Source organism: Marmota marmota, unplaced genomic scaffold, assembly GCF_001458135.2.
Source record: "Marmota marmota marmota unplaced genomic scaffold, marMar, whole genome shotgun sequence".
Lineage (NCBI taxonomy): Eukaryota > Metazoa > Chordata > Mammalia > Rodentia > Sciuridae > Marmota > Marmota marmota.
The window spans coordinates 29,870,568-29,893,926 of NW_026000037.1; the positions used below are offsets into that span (position 1 = coordinate 29,870,568).

A 23,359-nucleotide genomic window follows, 5' to 3' on the forward strand; every position below is an offset into this window, starting at 1 on the left:
CACGTATAGTTGCCCTAATTATGTTATACATCTGTTAGAAAAATTCCTTGCCTTAAAGAACTTAAAGATCAGCACAGTAATAACTATTTCTTTTAGCATGCAACAGTATTCCAAGGACTTGGTGGTAAAGACAAGGACTTTCCTAGTGATGTCTACAGATGAAAATGCTAGACTTAAACTCAGATTTTTTGATCTTACTGTCTCTGCTATAATAATTTACCCATGGAGAACTTAAGCATTCTAATGATAACTTACTTCTGTGTTTGAAAAAAAAATGAAGAGATTAAGAAAAGTGCATTTACTTATGAAGATTATTCAGGGATGAAGTAAAATGTGTCTTATCAACATTTAACCATCAAAATTAAGACAAATATTTTGATTTCTTTAGTATCTATAAAGTTGAATGAAGAGATATTTGTTACTCTGATTTCCTTTGGTATCGAATCAAACTAAGAAAACCTCTGCATAAGTTGATAAAAACTCTACTCCCTCACACTGCCCCATAAATGTCCCATTTGTACAATGAGACCTTGATCATGAGGTGCAAAGTAGAGGTAGAAACCCACACATGCACAGCGCCTACAACTGGCTTTCAGAAGCTGTGGATCACTTTCTGCGTCTCTTCTGCCATTCTCTTTGAATGTTATTCCCTTTAGTTATTTCAGTTAAAAGGTTTGTTTTTCATATCAAATAGCAATTTCTTATGCTTTCTTTTCTTTTTTTCAGAAATGAAGGACACTAACAAGTTTAAAATTTTTTGGATTAAAAAAAATAAGTTTTTTTCCCTCTTCTGCACCAAGTCAAAACTGCATTCTTTACTATCAATTTTTATTATCATAGATGCAAATTTAGAGTTCAGAAGATATTTATTTGCACAACAAAAGTACATAGAATGCTGAATTTATAGTTATTTGAAATGAAGAATGTACCTCACAGGTCATAATTGTCATGTAATATACTTAAAATTAAAGAAGACACTGAAACTAGAAATTCTAAATATAGTTAATATACACTGTGCTGGAAAATAGCTTCCTATTTGCAAATAAATCTTAGCAAATCAATGTGAATGGAAATAGATTCTTGGCATTTGTGTGCATGTGTGTGTGTGTGTGTGTGTGTATGTGTAGGTAGGTAGGTATGTATATTTACATTCAACTAATAGAAAGGACCTGGGAAAGACAAAATAATTTGTTTTTCATTAAAACAGAGAAAACTTAGGTTGTCAGCTTTCAGGAACCCATAATAATGGAGAAATAAAATGTCATGAATAATCCAAACTAGCCTATAAATCAAATGTACATAAATATATTGGGCACATTGGCACATATCTGTAATTCTATTGACACAAGAAGCTAATGCAGGAGGATAAAACGTTTGAGACTAGCCTGAAAACTTAGCAAGGCTCTGTTCAAAGTAAAAAATTTGAAGTACTGCTGATGCAGCTCATTGGTAGAGCACCCTTAGGTTCATACTAGTATCAAAAAAAATGTGCAAAATATGGCTATAATTCTTCCCCTTTGGGTGAGTATAGTTAATTAATTTCAATAATTTTATATTGATTGACATGAACATAAAATAATTTTTTTTTTTACCCAAGAATATCATAAAGATTAGAGAATCAAGTTGGAAAGTGAAAGATTTTTTAGGACTTCAATATACCCTAAAACATCAGACAGATATTTAATTTTGGCCCTAATTGTAATATGATGAGTACAAATATTAGTTTTTTCAAAGAAATTTGCAGAAAGTACATATGGATCTGTATTTCATGATTCTACAGTTAAAGTCCTAAAGATATTATATTTACATATAACTTACTATGAGATTCTGTCTATGCTCCATGCTCAATGTTTAAATGATCTTAGTAAATTGACAGAAATTCATTTAGATCCTTACTTTGAACTTTTATTTATTTTTATTATTTTTAGTTGTAATTGTACTCTGAATTTTTAAAGACATATTATGATAATATGAAGCACTATTTAAGACATGGTGTTAAAACAAAACCTCCTGATTTTCTAAATGTGTATCACCTATCATAGTACTTGCAAATGCCATGCTTCATAGGAATGGAGAATCATCAGAAACACATTCTTTCATGAGGTGAGTCTAATTCTCTTACAGTTCCTGAATCAGCAAATTCATTATTTGCATTTCAAAACAGAATAACATTTGAAAATCCTACAGGTTTGCATTTGCTATAGAAAAGGCTTTGTAGCCTCAATGATAGCTGAGCTATACAAACAAACAGGTGCTTGAACCCAGAGACTTTTCCTCTCATAAGTGAAATGCTATCCCATAGATACACACCATTTTGATGAAAATCAATCACATGTCATCTTACAATTTAGCAGCCTTGGGAGTCTTTTTATAACCAAAAGATTTAAGAGCAAGCTGTTGAGGAAATGTACTCTACCTTCACACTGTCTGTTTTTCATGTTTCTCTGAAATCCAGGCTTACAGCGACAGAAAACAGATGTTTTTATTTGATTACAATATGCATCATCTCCACATGGAGTCACATTATCTTCACAGGTATATACAGAGGAAGCTAGGATTTAAAAATATGATCAAAACTAATATAACTCTGATTCCTGAAGCCGGAGTTTATATTTTTTAGACTTGAACTTATATTTATTATTACATGGATAATTCTTTATAAATGCAGAAAATTATGGTCTTCTCTGAATTTAAGCCCTCATTTCTTAGAAAGGCATAGAAGCAAATAAAAACTGAGCTCAGTTACAGTAAATATAGTTTAGTGCAAGCTGCCAACAGCTGATATTTACAGCTGTTGTCAAGCCACAAAACCTTTTCAAAGAAGTAATGAATTAATGACTTAAATGACAGGCATCTCTATAATGATACCAATTGTGAGTACTACACCCTTATCCTAGAATCACAACCATTCCTAGAAGCTACCTAGAGATGTGGACATATATTACTCTCTTAAATTTAGTATTTGCTAGTTCAATCAAGTGTATTACCAAGTTATTAAAGCAAGTAGGCTAAATCTGCAGTGTTATTGTTTATATCTGAAATGTCCCTAAAAATCTCATTCATTGAAAACATGGTCCCCAATGCATCAAGGTTCACAGTTGGGGCTTTTAGTGAATGAATGAATCATGAGGGCTCTGACTTCATCAGTGGATTAATCCATCTGCAGTGAATTAAACCATTTGATGGATTAATGCATTGACAATTGCATAGACTAATGGAAGATGGAAACTAGCTGGAGAAAGTGGTCACTGGGTTACTCCCCCCTACAAACTTTGCTTTCTGACTACCATGACCTGAGAAGCTTTCCTCTGCCAGACCCTTTGACTGTTACATTGTTTCCTCTCAGACCCAAAGTAATGAAGCTGGACTGAAACTTCCAAAACTGTGAGCCAAAATAAGCATTCCTCCTCAAAGTTGTTCTTGTGAGGTACTTTGATCACAGTGAGGAAATGCTCACAAACACAGTAGTTTGTTAAAATTTTAGCCTGGGCTGATAGTCATGGAGTATAACATCATTAGGGCAGAGTAAGAGTTAGTTATAATTTCTAGCAGAGCAGTTCCAGTTTCATTGTTTTATTTTCCATTCAGATAAAACATTTTAGAATGTAAATAAATGGAGTACATTATATAGATAGTATTGCATCATCTCTGGATTGCTTAGAGTAAAGTTTTGAGAATAGAGAACTTTATTTTTTGGAATTGTAGCTACTATTAATCCCCACTAATTCTTATAAAATTATAAGAATATTATAAATTCGTATAATTTATAATATTAATAATTAAAAATTATTAATTTATAATTTATGAAAATAAACTAATGGCATGACACGACAGTTGAGATATATGTCATCATATCTTGGTGGCATTGTTTTATTGCCCAATGAGGAGAAAGTTAGATGCATAAATGAGAAGAAAATAAAGATCAAGAAGTAGGAAATGTTTTGTGACACTTTTATAAGCAATCTGATTTTAGACATAAACAACAATTTTTTAATTTGGAAGATCAAATATCAAGCATTAGCTCACCCTGAAATTATTATACATAGGTCTTAATAACTCACAGATGATAGCATTATAACTATAGAAAATACTGACATCTTCTTTGAAAATAACTGAGCAGCAGATTAAGTTCTTTTAAAACACTGCATAAATGATTAAGACCTTTGCCATCACTCAACCAAATATTACTGTTTGTAATTTCAAAGACACTAAATTTATACTTTATAAAATGAAACACAAAATGATCTGCATTCCTTCATTGATATGAAAATCTAAGTTTGGATAAAGTCCTAGCTTCAGCTCTAACAAGTATGTTCATTTCAAAATCAACCTTTACCACCTCATGTTTTTTGAAATTAGCTTCAGTGATGTTCTAAGTGACATTGCTTTTGCAAAGGTGATAACTTGAGCCTGTCAGAAAAGCCATTTAAAATTTTTTTCTTTTTTTTAATTTTGTCCTGTTTAAGCATGAATTGGCCTTGTGTATTCATGTACTTTAACAGAAAACAGACTCACTTATTCTGCAGTCCTGCTCATCTGAGCCATCCCCACAGTCATCAAGCCGGTCACAATGGAGGTCCATTGGGACACATTTTTTGTTACTGCATGTGAACTCATCCTTTTTGCATGGTCTCACTTTATACATAAGCTTACCTGCAGAATCATTTAAAAAGTGATTATTGCTTCAGAGAATCAAAATCAATCTATTGAGCACATCATATGTTCAACATTTTTCCATGAAAATGCTATGAAAGCCTATGAAATATGTGAGTCTACAATCCTTTATGTAAAGCTCTTGGAGTGATGAAATAAATCTGAACTTTTTGGATTTTAAAAAAGTGAGAATTTATTTTCCCCTTACTAAATAACATTCTATTTCTACATGAAAATGTTTGAATATTCACTCTAAGTGGGATTTTATAAAAGTGATATAAATGGCCTCAAATGAGTTCAGGTTAGGTTTTGTCTCCAAATACTTTTGCTGCATACTGAATTAAATACAGTTTTGCCATTAGAAACAGTTTGAATTTCAAAATTTTGAAAAAGGGATTATGGGCACATATAATCTATGTAATCCTTCCTCCTCAGTCAACTGTTTTAACAAGGAAAAAAATTTAAACTAATAAATTATTTTTCCCAGGAGATCAGTATTTTTGTAGTAAGTGCCTAAAGGGAATATGGATAAACCCACAGAGCTCTACTATGCAAATATTATGGATTCTTAGTACATTGTTTTTATAACCTATCAGAAGATCAAGTGCCTGAAAAAATATTCTCAACACTGAGAAGCAAGCCCTAAGCAAGCACTCAGGAAAGACTCCTCCCACTGAATTCTTAACCTTGCCTTTGTTGTACTCTTCCTTACGTAAAAAATTGGGGCCAAAAAAAAAAATAACCCAATATTCTCAAACATGCCACATGGAAACTTTTTTCTTTTTTTAAGCACCCCCCCCCAATTCATTGTTTTTTCTTGCAGTTGCTACTAAATCAATTATTTCTCATTAAACAGATTTACCACTACAGTGATCTTCATCTGAGTTATCCCCGCAGTCATCAATCCCATTGCACATTTTCTCAGATTGCAGGCATATTCTATTATTTCTGCATCTGTTCGGCCTTGTAGGTGGGCAAAGAAATTTAACTAAATAAAAGGAGAAAAACAAAATAGCTCCTTTGGGTACATTGATTTATTAAGAACATGTTTTGTCTTTGTTTTCCCTTTTTTTTCAAATCCGCAATCTAGCTTTTCTAAATGACTTGTTTTGAATGTTGCCTATTAATAGATACTAAAATTGTGTGATAATAGAAGCTCACTCAAGTTATTCACATTAACAGCAGAAGAGGTCACAGCTGAAGATTTTGAATGAGCCCTCAAAGAAAGCAAGAAAAACTTCATGGTTTCATTTCCAGATGCTTATCTTATGTGGCTTCACTTGGTGTACCAAATTAATTTGTGTCTATGATTTATACATTTAGCTGTCTCAAAGAGCAATTTCACACAGCATAGAGATTCCCCAGGCTTATGTTACAGGATGGAAATTGAAAGTAGGCCATTCAGTGAGGAGAAAAATATCCCAACTGTGTTATACCTAGGTTTCTTACTCTCTATCTGTATGAACAAATGTTTACATATGTGTTCAAAGCACACAAAGTCATCTTATTAGTTTTTAATGTGTCTGAGAGACAAAGACACTGAAAGACAGAAACTTAGAGAGCAATGAAAATGGAAGACAGGGAATTGTATCCCTCTTATCACTATCGATTCTGAAGATTTCCATCCCTAAAGCAGGTAGCTTTAATTATTCTTCATCTCTACATATGAAGTTCTCCAGGGCACTGTCCTTATTGTCTGAATGTTCTTATTTTCATATTCTTTATTTAGATATTCTCATTCATGCTCATTGATCTGCATGTTGCTGTACCCTGAAGACTTTCAATCCTCTGTCTAGTTCTGTCATCTCAAAATTGATGATAGGACATACCCTGAGGAATTTCAAATCCCACCAGTTCACCACTCAATTTCTTATTATCTTCCCCTGTTTTCTTTCTACCCATATATGAGCTTTGTCTTGTTTCCATAGTGTAGTGAGTGGCACATCATAGTTAGAAAACTGGGATTGTTCTAAATACAACCCTTTTACTGACCTTCAACTCTAAATAGTGACCAATTTTGAAGACATCTTTCCACAACTTATCTTGTGTTCATACCCAGTGCTTATAATCACAATAGCTCAGCTGTTTGTTATCTCTTATAGAGAGATATCTTTCATGTCTTCAGTTTCATTTCTTCCCTTCAGATCCTCATAAAGTTATGACAATAATCAATCAAACACATTGATGTTATCATGTCATCTAGTTATCCTTCACCTTCAGTATATAATTTAAGATACTTTCCATGGCCTATGGGATATATCACCATCTCCTTCAAACCACTCCTACAGATTTACCCCTTGTTTTCTTTTCATATTTTAACAATGTGCTTTTATATCAACTCCTCGTGCATGCCACAGTCATTGCCTGACCTTGCTTTAAGTAAAATCCAGTCTTTCTGCAAACATACTCCTTCCTTCTAGCTGTTTTAGGAATGTCTCATAATTTGTTTAAACCTCATGTCACATTTGAAGACATGCTCATTTCCTACCACTGCTTCCAGAATTTTACTGACATTCTATTTTTAAAATAACTAAAAACAAAGATTTCTTTTTCAAATCCCAAACATTTGATCAAACCTTTCATTTCAACTTTTCATCAGTCTTGTGAATATCACTTCCTCCCTATTCATTAAAGACTGTCCTTCACACCATCTCTATCTTTTTTTTTTTTTTTTTTTGCTTTTCCTTTTGAATTCATTTTAGCATCCAGGATGACTTCAGCATTCACACAAATAATTACCTTAGTTATCCAACAAAATCTAACTTCAGATTAAAAAAAAAATGCCAGTTTTCCCAATGTCTGCATCTGGAAAGCCCAAGGAAGTTGCAGATCATCAAACTACAAGGCCACCTGATGACACCTAGTATGTACACTTACTAGTGCTACCTCATAAGCCTATATTTCTCTGTAGCCATGTGACTTTTCTACCTTTTACACAAGACTCAAATTTGCATTCTCACCAAACCTCATTATACCAAACTTTTATTTTCTGTATGTGATCATGCTTTCTACTGTGCACATGTGTGCATGCACACACAAACACACACAAGAAATTTAAAAAGTGAGAAATTCCTAAATATCTTATTAAGTAATTATAGACTGACCTCTATTTACACATGATTTATCAAATCATTTCACTATTTTTCATAACATAAATAGGAGAATGATTTGCTCTTATTTAAAAGTAAGTTTTTCCAACTGGTTTGGAACTGTGTTTATCCAACCTCCCCTGGAACTATCTCATTTTTTTTTTTGAAACATGTTAGCACTTTGATGTCTCTGTGCTACATCTATCTATTTTTGCTAATTGTCTCATAATCAGTAACTCTCCAGAAACTCATATTAATTGTTTAGTAGCACTCAGTCCTCTCCTTGTTTCATAATTCACTCTCACCCAGAATAATCTTTTCAAATCCATAGTATTTATTACTTTCATTTATTAAGATTACACCTTTGTATCTGTAGAGCTACTCATTCCTTTAAGGTTGAGACCCACACCTCTAATGCCTGCTTGAAGTCTCTACCTGAACTTCTCCTCAAGTGTATCCCAAACCAGTCACTTAATCTTTATTTGCAAAACAGTTTTTCTTCTTAAATTCCCTCTCCATTCAAATATGCAAGCAAAACTTACCCATAAATTGCCCTCCACCATGTCATCTCTCACACACCTTATATCCAATTATATGTAAATTAATTTATTTAATCTTTTACATTACCTTCAAATCTGTCTATATTTTGTTATCACATGCTTTCCTCATCTTAACCCACACTATTAACAGAGCTTACTTAGAGCATTGCAAAGTGTTATTTGATCTTGTCCCTTTCTTGTCAATATCAGTAAAACACAACTATGTGCCTCCTCTGTAGGCACATAAATGGAGTTGACTGCTTTACAAAAGTCATGCCTTGGTGTCTGTGGGGGATTGGGCATGGAATCTTACAGATATCCAAAATCTGCAGATGCCCATATTCCTTTAGACAATGGTGTAATATTTGCACATATCTTACTCATATTCTGTTGTATACTTTAAATCACCTCTAAATGACTTGCAATATATAAATATAATAGAACCGCTCTGTAACTCATTGTTATATACTGTATCATTTAAAGATCAGGACAAGAAACTGTTCAGTACAATTTGTAAAACAAAAAAAAAATTGATAAGTGATTGGTTGAATTAGAAGAAATAGAACCCATGGATATAGAGGACTACCTCTATTTCCAAATGCTTTTAGTCTAAATCTAAAAATATCTACTAAGGTTGACATTATATCTACTAGGTATTTCTGTTGTTGCTTTAGTTTCATCCTATATCAATTATCTACTTTGCTTTGTACTCTCCAAGAACTTTGGGTTTCTCCATTAAGAATTCATTCATTAAGAATGAGACCTCATCTCTAAATATAATACAAAAAAAGGGTTGGGGATGTGATGCTCAGTGGTCAAGTGACCCTGAGTTCAATCCTTGACACCAAAAAAAAAAAAAAAAGTTCCGTTAGGGTGTAGTTTGTTCTGCCTCAGGACTTTTGACCTACTTGGCGGCACTATATAATTCAGACTGAAACTCAGTTACTATTTTCAATTTCTTAAATTTAACAAAATTCTTTGTTCCATACTTTTATCAATTACCCTAGTTTTTCTTCATTGTATGTGTCATGTATTATAATTACACTTATTTGGGACAATCTTCCACTAGATTTTGAGCCCTATGAGATCAGAGTCCATCTCTGTTTCTCTCATCATTATATCACCAAAACTAATCATCATCAGTAGCTTAAAAAAATTATTGAACGTATGAATGATACCTTTCCCTTGCTAACATTTTGCCTAAATTGGTTTTAATCTACATCTCACATAACTACAGCTTTCTGAATTCCCCTTTAGGCAGAGTTCATCTTATTTCTTCTGCGGTCTTTGAACTATTCTTTTTAGTTAATTCTATCATTGCTTCAAATCCAATGTATGAAAGTTGTTACTATTCTTCTAAAAAAATTAAGATTTCCTTGTCAACAGAGAATCGTGTGCTTTTTATTATTTACCCCAATTACTTAGAATATTCTGTAGCACACAGTAGCTTTATTTTATGTTGACATGGAGGACTGAGAGGCTTGTGAAAGAAGTTCAAAAAGTCAGATTTTATAAGGTTGTCTAGCTATAATTTGTGGTATTCCCCCTGAAAGTCACTTCCTCACACTGTAAATGGTCCCAAAGTCTATGATTCTCAAGACCACAGTTTAATTAATTACCAACCACTTCCTATTCCATTGATTTTGTTGACTTTTGGAATAAAGAATGGAAAAATCACATACACATATGTATACACACATACATACATAGTTAAAAATATAATAGCTTCTGGGTTGATATTGGTAGATAAGTTCTCATATTTTTGGTATATTATGCTTCAAAAACAATATAAACCCTTGTGATTCTATAAAGTCTATTTTTAACATTAGATAAGAAAACTTAGTCATATCATTCATGGAACTCAGAAAACGTTCTCCAAAAACATTGTGTTTTTCCTCTTAAATCTTTGTAAAAATAAATCCACCTCCTTGTTTTGTCTTCTTTTTCCCAACTTAAACATCAGTTGTCATATATCATCATCTATCAAAGTGTATTGCTTTTCAGGAGTGGTGTCCAGGGACTCTGGAGGCTGAGGCAAGAGGATGGCAAGTTCGAGGCCATCCTTAGCATTTTAGAAAAGCCCTAAGCAACTCAGCAAGACTCTCACAAATTGAAAAACAAAAATCCCTGGGGATGTGGCTCAGTGATGAAGAGCCCCTGGATGAAGAAAAAAAGAAAAAGAAAAAAAAAAGCAACTAATTCACTCCAGATACTTAGCTTTAACTTGAAGCACCTAATAGAACAATTAATTCAAGTGTATAAACCCCTTGTATACCTTCTTTAATTCAATTGATATGCTAGTTAATTATATCTGAAATGATTGTATCTTCCTTCAAATTAAAGGTGAAATTAACTTTCTTGTTGAGAGTAGGTAAGATGAATGAGGGACTGAAAAGAAGTTTATAAAAATACAAGAATTCCTTCATTTGGTATACTTGATTGTAGATTTTTATTTGTTCATTGCCTAAATATATGCTTTGTAAATTTCAGATGAGAGTGACTTGAACTTATAGAAATTATTTTTTTAAGATTTGGGGGATTAAATTTTAAATAATTTCTACCCTGAATAACACTTGTGATTATATATTCTCTAACTAGCTATCTTTATTTCTATCTCTATTTACCCATTTATAACTTCTCCAGACAATTTCAGTGGTGGGTAACTGTGGTGATACATAATCTTATTATTCACATTTTTTCCATTTATTTTCCTATTAAATATTTTTAGGCTGAAATCTCAATTCTATGTGAAGCCAAAATCCCCATATGTACCTTACTCAATTCAAAAGGTAAACTACTCCAAACCCTCCCAGACAGACCACAATATATATTTGAATAGTGTTGACATGTGCAAGCTTAGATTTAGAAGGGCTGTCTATAGTCATGAACTTTGAACAGGTCATATCTTTACTACCTGGATAAAAGCTGTATCTGTGGCTATATTTTGTCTAGCTAGCCCCAAGGATTCAGAGTTTGTGGTTCACCTCTTCACTTCATTGACTCACACCAGTGCCTTAGATCAGGGGAGGGGAGTGCCATCTAGAGCCATGTGACGTGCCATACCACACATATCAGGGTCTTCGTCAGAGTTGTCTCCACAGTCATCTTCTCCATCACACACCCAGAAATGCAGTTTGCAAAGGGAATTGTTGCAAAGGAATTCATCAGCTCTACATACACTTCCTCCTTTATGTTAAAATGAAAGAGACAGAGAGCATTAGGAGTGCCAGACATCAGGAAACACATCCCTCTAATTATTTTCTGGCTTCCTTATATTTGTTTCCTGCATAATACTAGGAACCAGTTATGTGCCAAGTTTTTTGTCATTGTTGTTTTGGTTTTCTGTTTGTTTATTTTGTTTTTACAATGAAAATATTCTCATGTTGCAACTGTACATATCACATTTTGTTTAGGGAATACTGAAAGATGACAGAAAGTCTTTTAAATCTATATTAGCATTTTATGTCTATATAACATTTTATGTTATTAAGCATAAATAAATTTAGGTTTTTAAAATTAGTAGCTTTTGTTATTAAATATTCTTTTACTCTAGACACTCCTCAGCTAGTGGGTAATTTGTTTGTATATAAAATACATATTGACTTATTAAAAATTAAAAGAAATTTTGAAGTCACAGTGAAATAATTTTATTAAAAAAATAGGAATTTGGGCTTATCATGCAATATTTTGGGTTTTTTCTATACAAACTATGCAACAAGGAATATTTTTATAGTTTAAAAACGTTTTATTTTTTCCTTTTCCACATGTAAATAAAAAGCATCAGAAATACAAGATTATAAAAGAACATCACATTATGTTAGAATATTATAACATAAAAAATATTAGAACATAAAACTGTCAAGTATATCCAGCAGATACAAAAAAACCCAAAGAAATAAGAAACTTGTGTGTTGGAAGAGAAACCAATTAGTGGAGCTTTCAGTGGTTTAGGTATTCAGACTATGGGTTCTTTCCTTGCATTGAATAAGCTTATTAATTTTTCTGAGACTCTGGGCCTACATATGTTACAATAGAAGCATGATTAATCTGTAGAATTATATTTTCAAGAAGTACCTAGAGTAGGAACACAAATCTGGGAATTTAGAATTAAGGTAGATAAGAGTGTTCTCATAGTATTGCACTACTTTAATTCACATGTAAGATAAGAGATGTGGACATCTGGGATAATTTAAAACATACTGACTTAAAGTATGTTTTAAAATTACATGTTCATTAGAACATGGGTTTGGAGGAAAAAAAAGTGGCCAATCTTATAAGCCTAGAAAATACACAGAAAGATCCATTGTTTATCTTGTGAATGCACTTTGAAGAAAAGAACAAACCAACAATCATAAAGTCAAATAACTATTCTTGCTCTGAGTTTTGACTTGCCCCACAAATATCTAAATCACTTTCAGTGGCAATAAGTCTACTTATAAAATGACTATTTTAGAATGAAAATATTAGCTGTGCTATTGGGAGTTTGGAAATCTAGATGGAGAAAAAAATCAGGCCTAGAAGAAAAAAAAGGAAAAAAAAATTGAAGCTGGGGAGCGAGTTGCAGAAGAGAAATGACAGTAACTTGATTTATAGAAGTTACATTTGAGAGCTCTTAAAATAATTGGCTTCTCGTGACCCGATGGCTAGTGGATGAGGGTAGCAAGAAGAGTGAGTAGTCAGGCATGTTACTCCATTTGGGGTTTTGTGTGTACCAAGCAAATATATTTTGGATTTCATGCAACTCTTTGAACCATTTGTTATATTCAGGGATAAATGTGTCTGAAATATAAAATAGATTTCCACACTATATATGTGCATATCAGAAGGAACAGAATGTCATCATTATATGAAGTGTAGAAAGAATATGGAAGAAAGCATCACAGAAAGACTGAAAGTCTCTTGGAAAGATAAATTCTCCACACAAAAGAGAGTAAGAAATAGTAATGAGAGTAGTTAGAGAAATATTTTAAAAGAGTAGCATTAGATAATACATGGAAAAAGTATATTAATGTGCATTTTAATAATAATGCTGAGTAGATTTAGTGAAGTGGTGGAGTGTTTAGTGGAATTATTGTAGTTGGTTTTTCAAAGAGAGGAAGAAGTCATAGAAAATGTGGAAATATCTTGGTCATAGGAAATGAATGAGAGGAGAAAGTCTCCTTAGTTGCTTGAACCTGGTTTCTGTATGAAGGAAAACAGATGCTTGAATGCATTGAAATGCCTCTGAAATTACTCAGCAGCCAAGATAAATTTCAAATCACAAGAGGAACAAAATTCCCCAAGAATCTAGAGAACACAAAGGACTCGAGAGTTAGAGCAAAATAATGGATTGGCCATAGATTGGAAGTATGAAGGAGAGAGTCAACTTTTAAAAAGCTAGATGTAGTTAATAGTAGAGACATTTTTAGGGAAAGACGGGTACCTGGCTTAGAAACTTGTGTGATAGTTAAAGCTGATACTAAGATCTTATAAGATATTAATTTGAAAAGCTACAAACAATTTTTTTTAAAAAAAATGCTTAGCAGAACTGTTACAGCTTACACTGGAATCTCTTAGCACTACAAATGGCAGCAAGTCCTTAGTGAATGCACCAAGGTGACTACCAATATCTGAGACCTGTGATAGTCGTACATCAGTCTGTGTTCTGTTCTTTCAAACATGCAACACTGACCTGAATAAGGCTATAATCTAAAAGTGACATTATTAATCAACCCCAAATAACAAAAAATACTATTGTCTAGCAACTTTTTTCTCTAACAACAATAAAGAAGATAACATGTGCAAACTTTAGTAGTAAAGAAACTAAACATATGTATATCAGTTTGAGATGTTGCCTTAATTCAAAATCAAAATCTACAGACTATGAAGGAGAGAATTATACTTTTTTCTGAATAAAGACTCTAAGGACAAAATGTCTATTCTATTTTACAATGAATTAAATGCAAACAGTTTGTGAATGAACTCTTGACATCCTCTAATTATTTAAGAAAATTCTATTTGTAGCACATCATTTTTGTTAAAAGGAAAAAAAAAAAGAGTTCCCTAAGGATTATATTAGGTAACATTATAATTTTCTCCATAAGACCATTGGACATGCCACTGTTTTTATTAAGAAGAGAAATATAAATTAAATCATAATTGTAACAGAAAGGCAAAGGTTTTGTGATACCCTATTAAGGACTTCATGTTGTACTGTATGGGATTTGCATTTCAAAAAAGGCATCATGGGGTTACTGTGATACCCTGAGTCTCACTTAAAATGTTTTATTTTGAAGTGGCATTAAGTACACACAAAAAACAAAAATGGTATAATCTAAGGAGATTGACTGGATTAAAATTCTAGTTTTCTAGTCATGTTTTTGATCAGCTCAACAGGAGGTTATTAGAAAAATAGAAATGTGTATGTTAATTAACAACGGATGTCTGAATTTTAACTGAGCCCTTGCAGGTTTGTAGAATTCTGGTCAAGTGCATCATCATAGCAAATAAGCATCTAGAGTCTCATCTTAATTTGGATTGAGAGAAGCTTTAATATATGATAATATTTTATAATTTACATAAATAGTCTGCACATTTTTGAGCTCATGATTATTAAAAAGAATAGCTCTCCATCTTTCTTACCAAAAATGCCATGAAGAGTAGAATAAAATTTGAAAGCTCATGCTAGAACAAGCACTAAGGTCATGTATTTTGCATTTCAAAAACATAAATGCTGCTTTTAACTCCATAGTATTTGGGGTTTTAGTCATTTAAAGAAAACTAGTAAAACTGACTAATGGAGAAAATGTACCAAACCAATTCTACAGCATTCTTAACTTCCAGGCCCCATTACTAAGCTCTTGTTGGCTCATGGATCCATATTCGAGATGAGTAGAAGTGAGATTTGATGAAAAATATGTTTATTCTGGCATTCCATTTTCTGAAAGCCTTGAAATATATTTTATCTAATGCCTAAGTCACTTCCTGAGGGTAAATTAAATATGAAAAATATGAATTTTGTCATGACATAGGATACCTCTATACAGGATCAAATACTTCAACTAACAAGGTAATTTATTAGAATTTAATTATGTAGCAGCAAAGAAACCTAAGAAAAATTAGAAGTGTAAGTGAGAGGTGTTTGACATTTTTGTAAATCATTGAATTAAAGGCTCTTGACTTTTTTTTAGACTATAATATTAAACATTAGTAGAATACTTTTAAATTTGAAAAATACTTCAAATTCTCCAGTTTGTTCAGGATATGATCAATAAAAAGAAATAGCAGCTAGAAAGCTAGTAATTAAAATGGATTCATTCTCTTATAACCCTTACTGTTGAGTGGGTCCTATATAACCAGGGAATTTTGAGTAAAGATTAACAATGGTTACATTTAAAAAAGATGAACTTGGCAGTACTGTATATTATTTATTGGAGACTAATTAGGTGGTTTAACAAAAATCAGACAAGAACTATGAGAAGGCACTAGACTAGCTGCAGTGATAGAAGTTATTATGTGGAGTGGCATAGTTATCATTCCAAAGTCTTTGAACATATGTACAAATGAGTTGTGGCTGTCAGACCATACAAAATGTTTGTGGTACCTAAAATTATCAATTAAAAAACGTAAGTGTGAAAACTGGAGATGTAGCTCAGTAGTGGAGCATTTGCCTAGCATGTGGAAGCAGCTGAGTTCTACCCCCAGTACATGTACGCGCACACACACGTACATGTGAGAAGCTAACCAAAGGTAGAAACAGTCATAGTGGTGTTTAATATTTTATTGCCATCTATAATGCACTTCAGATTTTGAAGATAACTTGTATTTCTTCTGAAAGTGCCCTTTATCATTGGGGTTGGAGATATTTCTCATCATAAACACCCAATCTAATATTAAGAAAGTAGAAAATATTTTTCCTTGAGTGACCAAACATACAGAAGTAAATATTTTAGATATATTTAAAGAATATAAGTGCTGAGTGCATTTTCAAATGCCTTGCATCATGTGTGGCAGTATTTAATATCATTACTGTTGACCACATTCCAACTATTATAAAATAAAAAGTTTTTTGAGAAACTTTTGTAAGCAAGTCACAAAAAAATTTAAATTTAAATAGCATACTCAACAATGTTAAAATAAAAATTACATAATTTGTGATAACTTCAAGCTTCAGCACACAATTTCTTTGCTTTTATTAATTCTTATTAACTCAAAATAGTAAAAATTACAGCTTTTAATGTGGTAATTTACAACCAAAAAGTTGTTATCTGTCATAAAATGGTCTTCTTATAGCTGGAAAAATACACAAAAAATTGAAAATTATTTTCTAGACTGATAGAAACATAGATCATCTTCTCAACAATATGTCAAGATGGAGAGTTGAGGCACAACTTATGACCTACACATCATTTAGCATATGAACATGTGCATTTTAGTGTACCAGGTATTCTTGTTCATTTAAACTTAGGTAAGCAACCTGGAAGACAAGCCATTTAAAGAATACAGAAAATACTTTTGCAATAATGACTACAGTAGTTACATTCTTTCTTTCTCACATATCTTTATTGCTATCCCAGCTTCTAGTCTGAAAACACACTTAATAAACTCTTAATAAACACACCCAATAAACTTCACCTTTGTGTTGACTTTGTTATGAACGGATTGAGATATTCTGTCTGAAAATGTTCTGGATTTTGCTTATTTAGAACAAGCCTCTATGTAAAGGAAGTAGAAAGAATAAAGTTATCTAATTGTTCAATCCTCTGGCTCTTGCACATGCTGTATATCCTACATGGTACCTTAATTTTCATTTTCTCATTTTACGGAACAAATAAAAACACATTACCTCTGTCACAGATCTCTTCATCACTGCCATCCACACAGTCATGAGTTCCATCACACAGCCATCTAATTGGAATACAGTGGGCTTTATTTTTGCATCGAAACTGATCTTCCTTACATTCAGTCACACAATCCATCTGTTCAAATACAAATGGGCACTGCAGTTTTCATTAATGATAATGATACAATCATAGGCACAATAAGCAAGCCACTTATAATACTGGAGATTTATCACAGAGTGGGATTTATTTTATTTAAGCTTAATAAACATACCTCTACAAATGACAATGGGCTTCAGTATATATACAGTCTAAAGATTTGAGGATATGCTGAAATGATTGCATTCAGTGTATCTGTCTAATATTTTCAGACAATGCTAAGAATCAGGTTTGTCTCTACTTTCATTCCATTTGTTTTCCCATTATTACTGCAGGTAATTGAAAGATATTAATCAAGCAACAATAGATTTTTTACCTCATCTGAACCATCAGTGCAATCATAGTCTCCATTACACTTCAAAGATGCTGAAATACATCCTCCACTGGCACATATATATTCACTTGATGAGCACGTAGGAGAAGCTGAATACAATTATAAAGTTGAGATTTAGATATAGTTAAAGTAATGAATGGTTTGGGAGGAAGTAGGCATATGAAAATATGAATACATGGATGATAATAAGAACAGTGGACATTATTTAAACTATATTCAATAACTGGTATTAAAGATTCATTATAATATGCTTTATAAAATTATTTCATAATATTAAAATTCAATGATATAATAACTTATGTAGTAAGGATTTCACTCATTAGACTAAAAAAAGTGGAAAAAAAACTTTATCTCTTCAATCCCTTTGATTTTGAAGAGTTAAATTAGTTTTGCACAATTTTAATTTATTTGAAAAGGGAAGTCTCAAATGATTTTTAAAACTACAAAAATATTAAATAGCTGTTAGGAAAGTTCATTCAGATATAAATTGTGTAATGCAAAATGTGAAAATCTTGGCATGGTCTCATAGGTACAGAGATATTATTTGACTTCATATGACATAAATATAATATTTAAAAAGTTTTAAGAAGTTTGTTGTTTTTGAGAATTTAAACATAAATACACATATAGTTAAGAGAGCCTCTAGAATTTGCAGAATTCTTTTATGAGACACAGATTTAAAAAAAACAAAGAGATAAATAAGTTACTACTACTAGCTCATCTAGTTAATGATTATAATAATTATGACAACTGCCTTTGTCTGTCAATTTGGGTTTTATAGTCTTGCATTCACGCCTCGAGGGTTCTGACCTTATGTTAGATCACTAATGGCCAAATGTACTTGCATAATAATTTTGTGGTCTGAATTGCTTTATTCAAGAATGCTAAAAAGCTTTTCCCTTGAGTTTTTAGTTTTTTTAATTGGCAGCATTTGCCTAGGGAATCTGTATTAATAAAAAATCTAAGAACATGTCTAGATTTGATGAGAAAGAAAGATGTGATCAATTAGCACTATGGACTCTAGGTAAATATTGCGGAATGAAAATCTGTGTGTTTTGTTTATCTGCTTCTTTGGCCTAGTCTCTCAAGGTAATGTTTTCATGGTTATGCACACACTGTAGTATGATGTTCCCCAGTATAATAATACATTTTTAAAAATAATTACATTATTTTTAAAGATAATGTAATTAAAATAACCAAGTAAAAAATTAAATGTTTTCATGAGCATATGTATAGAGTCAAATTTAAGAATAGAAATGCATAAAATAGATGGTTTCTCTGTATACTTGCTTTTGCTTCCTGATTATATTTTGATTTTTTAAAAATATTTATTTTTTTATGTGTAGATGGACACAACACAATGTCTTTATTTTTATGTGGTGCTGAGGATTGAACCCAGGTCCCACCTGTGCGGCGTCGAGCACTCTACCGCTGAGCCACAATCCCATCCCTATATTTTGATTTTGGCCCAAGATGTAAATACAAACAATACACTATGCTGCTTCTTACCTGGCACATTAAAAAACTGCATTCTGTCTTATAACTTCAATTTTCATAACTGAAAACTCGACTTTTATCATACTTACAGTTTCAACATATTTCATTTTGCTATTTGGGAAAACAATTCCAAATGGTGTGATAAGATATAGAAACCAGAAAATCAAATTTGGCTGCATAATTCTTGGATCCCATGCATAATTATCATCTGCCAAAAAAACTTTTGTAACATATGAAGGGCACACCAATTAATTTATCCACAGATATTTCAGATTATTTCCTAAAATCAGTAAATAAGTGCCTGTGTCTCTGTTTTCTGTGTATCATTTCTTGAATTTAAATCATATCAAGTTAAAATGTCTGCTAAACTAAAAACCACTTCAATCATTTTACCTGGCTCACAGTGTTTCTCATCTTCCCCGTATTTACAGTCTTCATGGCCATCACATTTCCACTTTGCTGATATACATTGGCCATTGGAACACTGGAACTGATCTTTGGAACAACTTGTTTCACAATTTCTCTGTCAAATCCAACACAGATATAATTAAAATTAAAAACATTTAGAAATATCTACAAACTCAAAAGACAGCTAGAGAACATCTGTGTAGAAAGTAAGGCATGTAGAAACCACATTTAACACATACACATGGTTCAGATGGTCATATTTCTAGCCTGTAACTATACAACAGAATTATAATAATTTTCTACTTTCATCTGTCTTTTGAGCCCTAGTGAAACACAAATAGAAAAAGAACATATATTCTAAGACTTCATCATATTAAGTAAATTGCTATCAGTGTATCATTCTTTAATTGATAGATATGAGGTAATGGAATTCTAGCAGTTTCAGGCAATGCTGAAGATTTTGGGGGAAATAGTAGGGTAAACATTATTTCTAAGCAACTATATCCAGTTTGCTGGGGCTATGGGTGATGTTGTGGATAGAATGTGAAACAAATCATAATCCTAATGCAAATCTGATCTGTTTTTCATTGGCAAGATTCGAGCATTCTTTTCCCCTTCTCATTATTTAATTTCTTCTAGACCAGTCCTTTTACAACTTAGCTAGTGTTCATAAATCTCCTCTTCACTTCCGACACTTGTTGTTAAAGAACTGTGAAATGAGCTGTCACAATTGTCATTTCTGCTGGCCTGCGCCCAGGCTTTATTTGGAAGTCAAACAAGACAGCAGAATTACCTTTGGGATCCTTTGATGCTTTATATGAGATAAATGAAAGATCCACCAGAAATTCACCATCTCGAAGTCTAAAACATTGGTCAAAATGGGTGCTCCAATGAAGTATCTTCCTTGATGGTATTTTTCTCTTGTACAGCAATATCTATTTTTGTCAAACTATATTTGCCTGACCCTTCTACAAATGGTGCAATATGCTCACAGCTTGTGGAAATCCACAGTGTGAACAGTGTTAAATTATGACTATTTCTATTCAATTTCACCCCCATATAAGGAAGAAGAGTTGACTTCCTAGATTTCATTTATTTACTTTTTACTGATGGCAGTTTCATTAGACCACCTGGTATATAATCAATTTTATTCTTCCTTTTTTCCCCATATAATGAAGGTTTACCATTTGCAAGAGACTTTCTTAGATAACAATAAAAAAAAAATCAAGATTTACTCCTTGCAGTTGATAAACACATAGTATGGTATGAAAGACCAACAGCTAATTCACAATTGTAGCAAAAGTGTATTAATTGCCAAGATAAATGAATATGGAGCATTTAGAAAGGGCTTCACGGAGGAAGCTTCCAGAGATGGAACTATCTAAGTAGTTTTTAATGGGTAAAGGTAGTTTGAAATGTGGAATGTCTGAAGGCTAAGCCAGCTTATGTGACTGATATGAAAGTCACTAGAGAAATAACCCTTGAACTTCCCATGAGAAAAGACTTCATACACTTTTTTCACCACTCAGTTTATGTCTAGGACATATAAGCACACAATAAAAACTACTGAATGAATATACGGAGTAGCATATCTAGAAAACATATATAAATGAATATTAAGTAAAATATTTCTTACTTCTTTTTAATTTAAATTTATTTTATTTTTAAGTGATGCACAGAAACACAAAAATTGTATATATACATGGAGTACCATGTGATGTTTCAATATGCATGCATGTAATATAATGTTCAAAATAGAGTAATATCTGTCTCAAGTATTAATTATTTCTTCATAGTGAAAACTTTCAAAATACTTTCTTTTAGTTTTTTGAATTGTATAGTTCATTCTTATTATCTTTAGTCATCCTACTATGCAATAGCACATCCAAACTTACTCTATCATGTAATGGCAACTTTTAACAATCTTTCCTGTCCCCCTTCATCTTTATTTTCTCCAGCTTCTGGTAACCACCATTCTCTCCTCAACTTCTGTGAGATTAACTCTTTTAGATACCATATATCAGTGAGATCATGCAGCACTTGTTTTTCCTATGACTGATGTATTTCACTTGACCTAATGATTCTCAGATCTATTCATGCTTAAATGTCACAAATGCAAGATTTCATTATATTTTATGGCTGAATAGTATTCCATTGTGTTTATGTACCATATTTTCTCTATGTATCCATTGAAGTTGTTGGATACTTCAATTATTTTACTTTCTTGGCTTTTGTGAATAATGTTGTAATGAACATAGGGGTGCAGATGTCTCTTAACATACAGATTTTATTTCCTATGGATATATACCCAGTAGTGGGATTACTGGGTCATAGAGTAGATATATTCTTAACTTTTTGAGGACATTTTATACTGTTTTTCAATACAACTGTACTACTTTACATTCCCACCAAATGTGTGCAAGGAATCCCTTTTCTCCACATCTTTGTTAGCACCTTTGTCTTTGAATATTTTAATAATAGTTATTTTACTAGGTCAGGTGATAGTTCATTATGGTTTCAATTTGCATTTCCCTGATGATTAATGATGCTAAGCATTTTTTTAAACACTGGTTGCCTATTTATAGGACTTCTTTTGAGAAATGTCTACTGAGGGCTATTGTAGATTTTTAAATTAGGTTTCTTAGGTTTTTTGCTTCTGCTTTTGCTTTTCAGATGTATAATTTGCAACTGTTTGCTTCATTTTCTAAGTTGTACCTTCACTCTGTTAATTATTTCTGTTTGCTTTGCAGAAATATTTTAATTTGAAATAATCTCATTTGTCTAATTTTGCTCATTTTCTGTGATATTGGGGTCTTGTTCCAAAACATATTTGCTCCTTCCAGTGTCTTGATGCCTTTTCACTATGTTTTTTATACTTTCATTATTTTGAGTTTTATATTTAAATCTTTTATCCTTTTGGTGAGAGACTGGGGTTTAGTTCCATTCTTCTTCACATGGATATCAAATTTGCTTCAGACCACTTGTAGAAAAACCTGTCTTTTCTGCAATGTGGGTTGTGAGCACCTTTGTCAAAATCAGTTGGTTGAAGATATGTGGGTTTGCTTCCAGTTTTTCTGTCCTGTTCCATTGTTCTATGTTGTTTGTTTTATACCACCCATATCATGCTGTTTTGATTATCATACCTTTGAAGTATATTTTGAAGTCAGATAGAGTAATGCCCCCAAACATTTTTATTGCTCAAGATAGCTTTGGCTATTCAGGGACTTTATGTTTCCATATACATTTTAGGATTGTGTTTATATTTATGTGAATAATGTCAGTGGTATTTTTGTAAAGATTGCATTGAAACTGTAGATTCAATTGTGCTTCAATCTGTCACAGTCATTTGCCATTCTGATACTAAAATTATCCCTTTTGTCAGTGGTTGTCACTTTAAGTTTATCCCTGCATATATTAAACATCACAAGTCTTGCATCCTAAGACCCTAAGATGAGCTGCTCAGTTTCCTTTCTCAGACCTAGAATTAGACATTTCTCATAGGATCCTTATTTCCTTTAGTTGGAAAATGGTTTTTATAAGTCACTCTGTAAGTACTAGGAATAATCTTTTCTGCTTCATTGTCAAATGTTCAGTACCAGAAGCAGGAATTATATATTTCAAGAAAGAGAAAGATAATCAAAATCACATTCTGATAGTTATAAATTAAATATTACAGGATTTTTATTTAATATTTATTTCTACATTTGTATTCCATTTTACTCTAAAATTCTGAGTGCTAGTGACGTTAATATAATTAAACATTTGAATGACCCTATATAACTTGCAAATTAGCAAAATATTATTACTAGCAAGTGTATAGATGCAGTTTAAGATGCTTTGACATTTCTTTTTGTACTTGCA

The 23,359-nt window shown here is 32.2% G+C and overlaps 1 protein-coding gene across 1 annotated transcript in view; it reads right to left on the reverse strand.

Annotated features, from left to right (window-relative positions):
- Positions 1–23,359, reverse strand: part of Lrp1b (LDL receptor related protein 1B) — a 1,807,788-nt gene that overhangs the window by 117,222 nt on the left and 1,667,207 nt on the right. The window contains exons 69-75 of the mRNA XM_015479144.2: positions 19,484–19,613; positions 17,576–17,682; positions 17,106–17,238; positions 11,345–11,467; positions 5,516–5,641; positions 4,516–4,653; positions 2,417–2,551 (exon numbers count right to left, since the gene is read on the reverse strand). Coding sequence (XP_015334630.1) covers positions 2,417–2,551; positions 4,516–4,653; positions 5,516–5,641; positions 11,345–11,467; positions 17,106–17,238; positions 17,576–17,682; positions 19,484–19,613 — 892 coding nt within the window. The remainder of the gene's footprint in view (positions 1–2,416; positions 2,552–4,515; positions 4,654–5,515; positions 5,642–11,344; positions 11,468–17,105; positions 17,239–17,575; positions 17,683–19,483; positions 19,614–23,359) is intronic.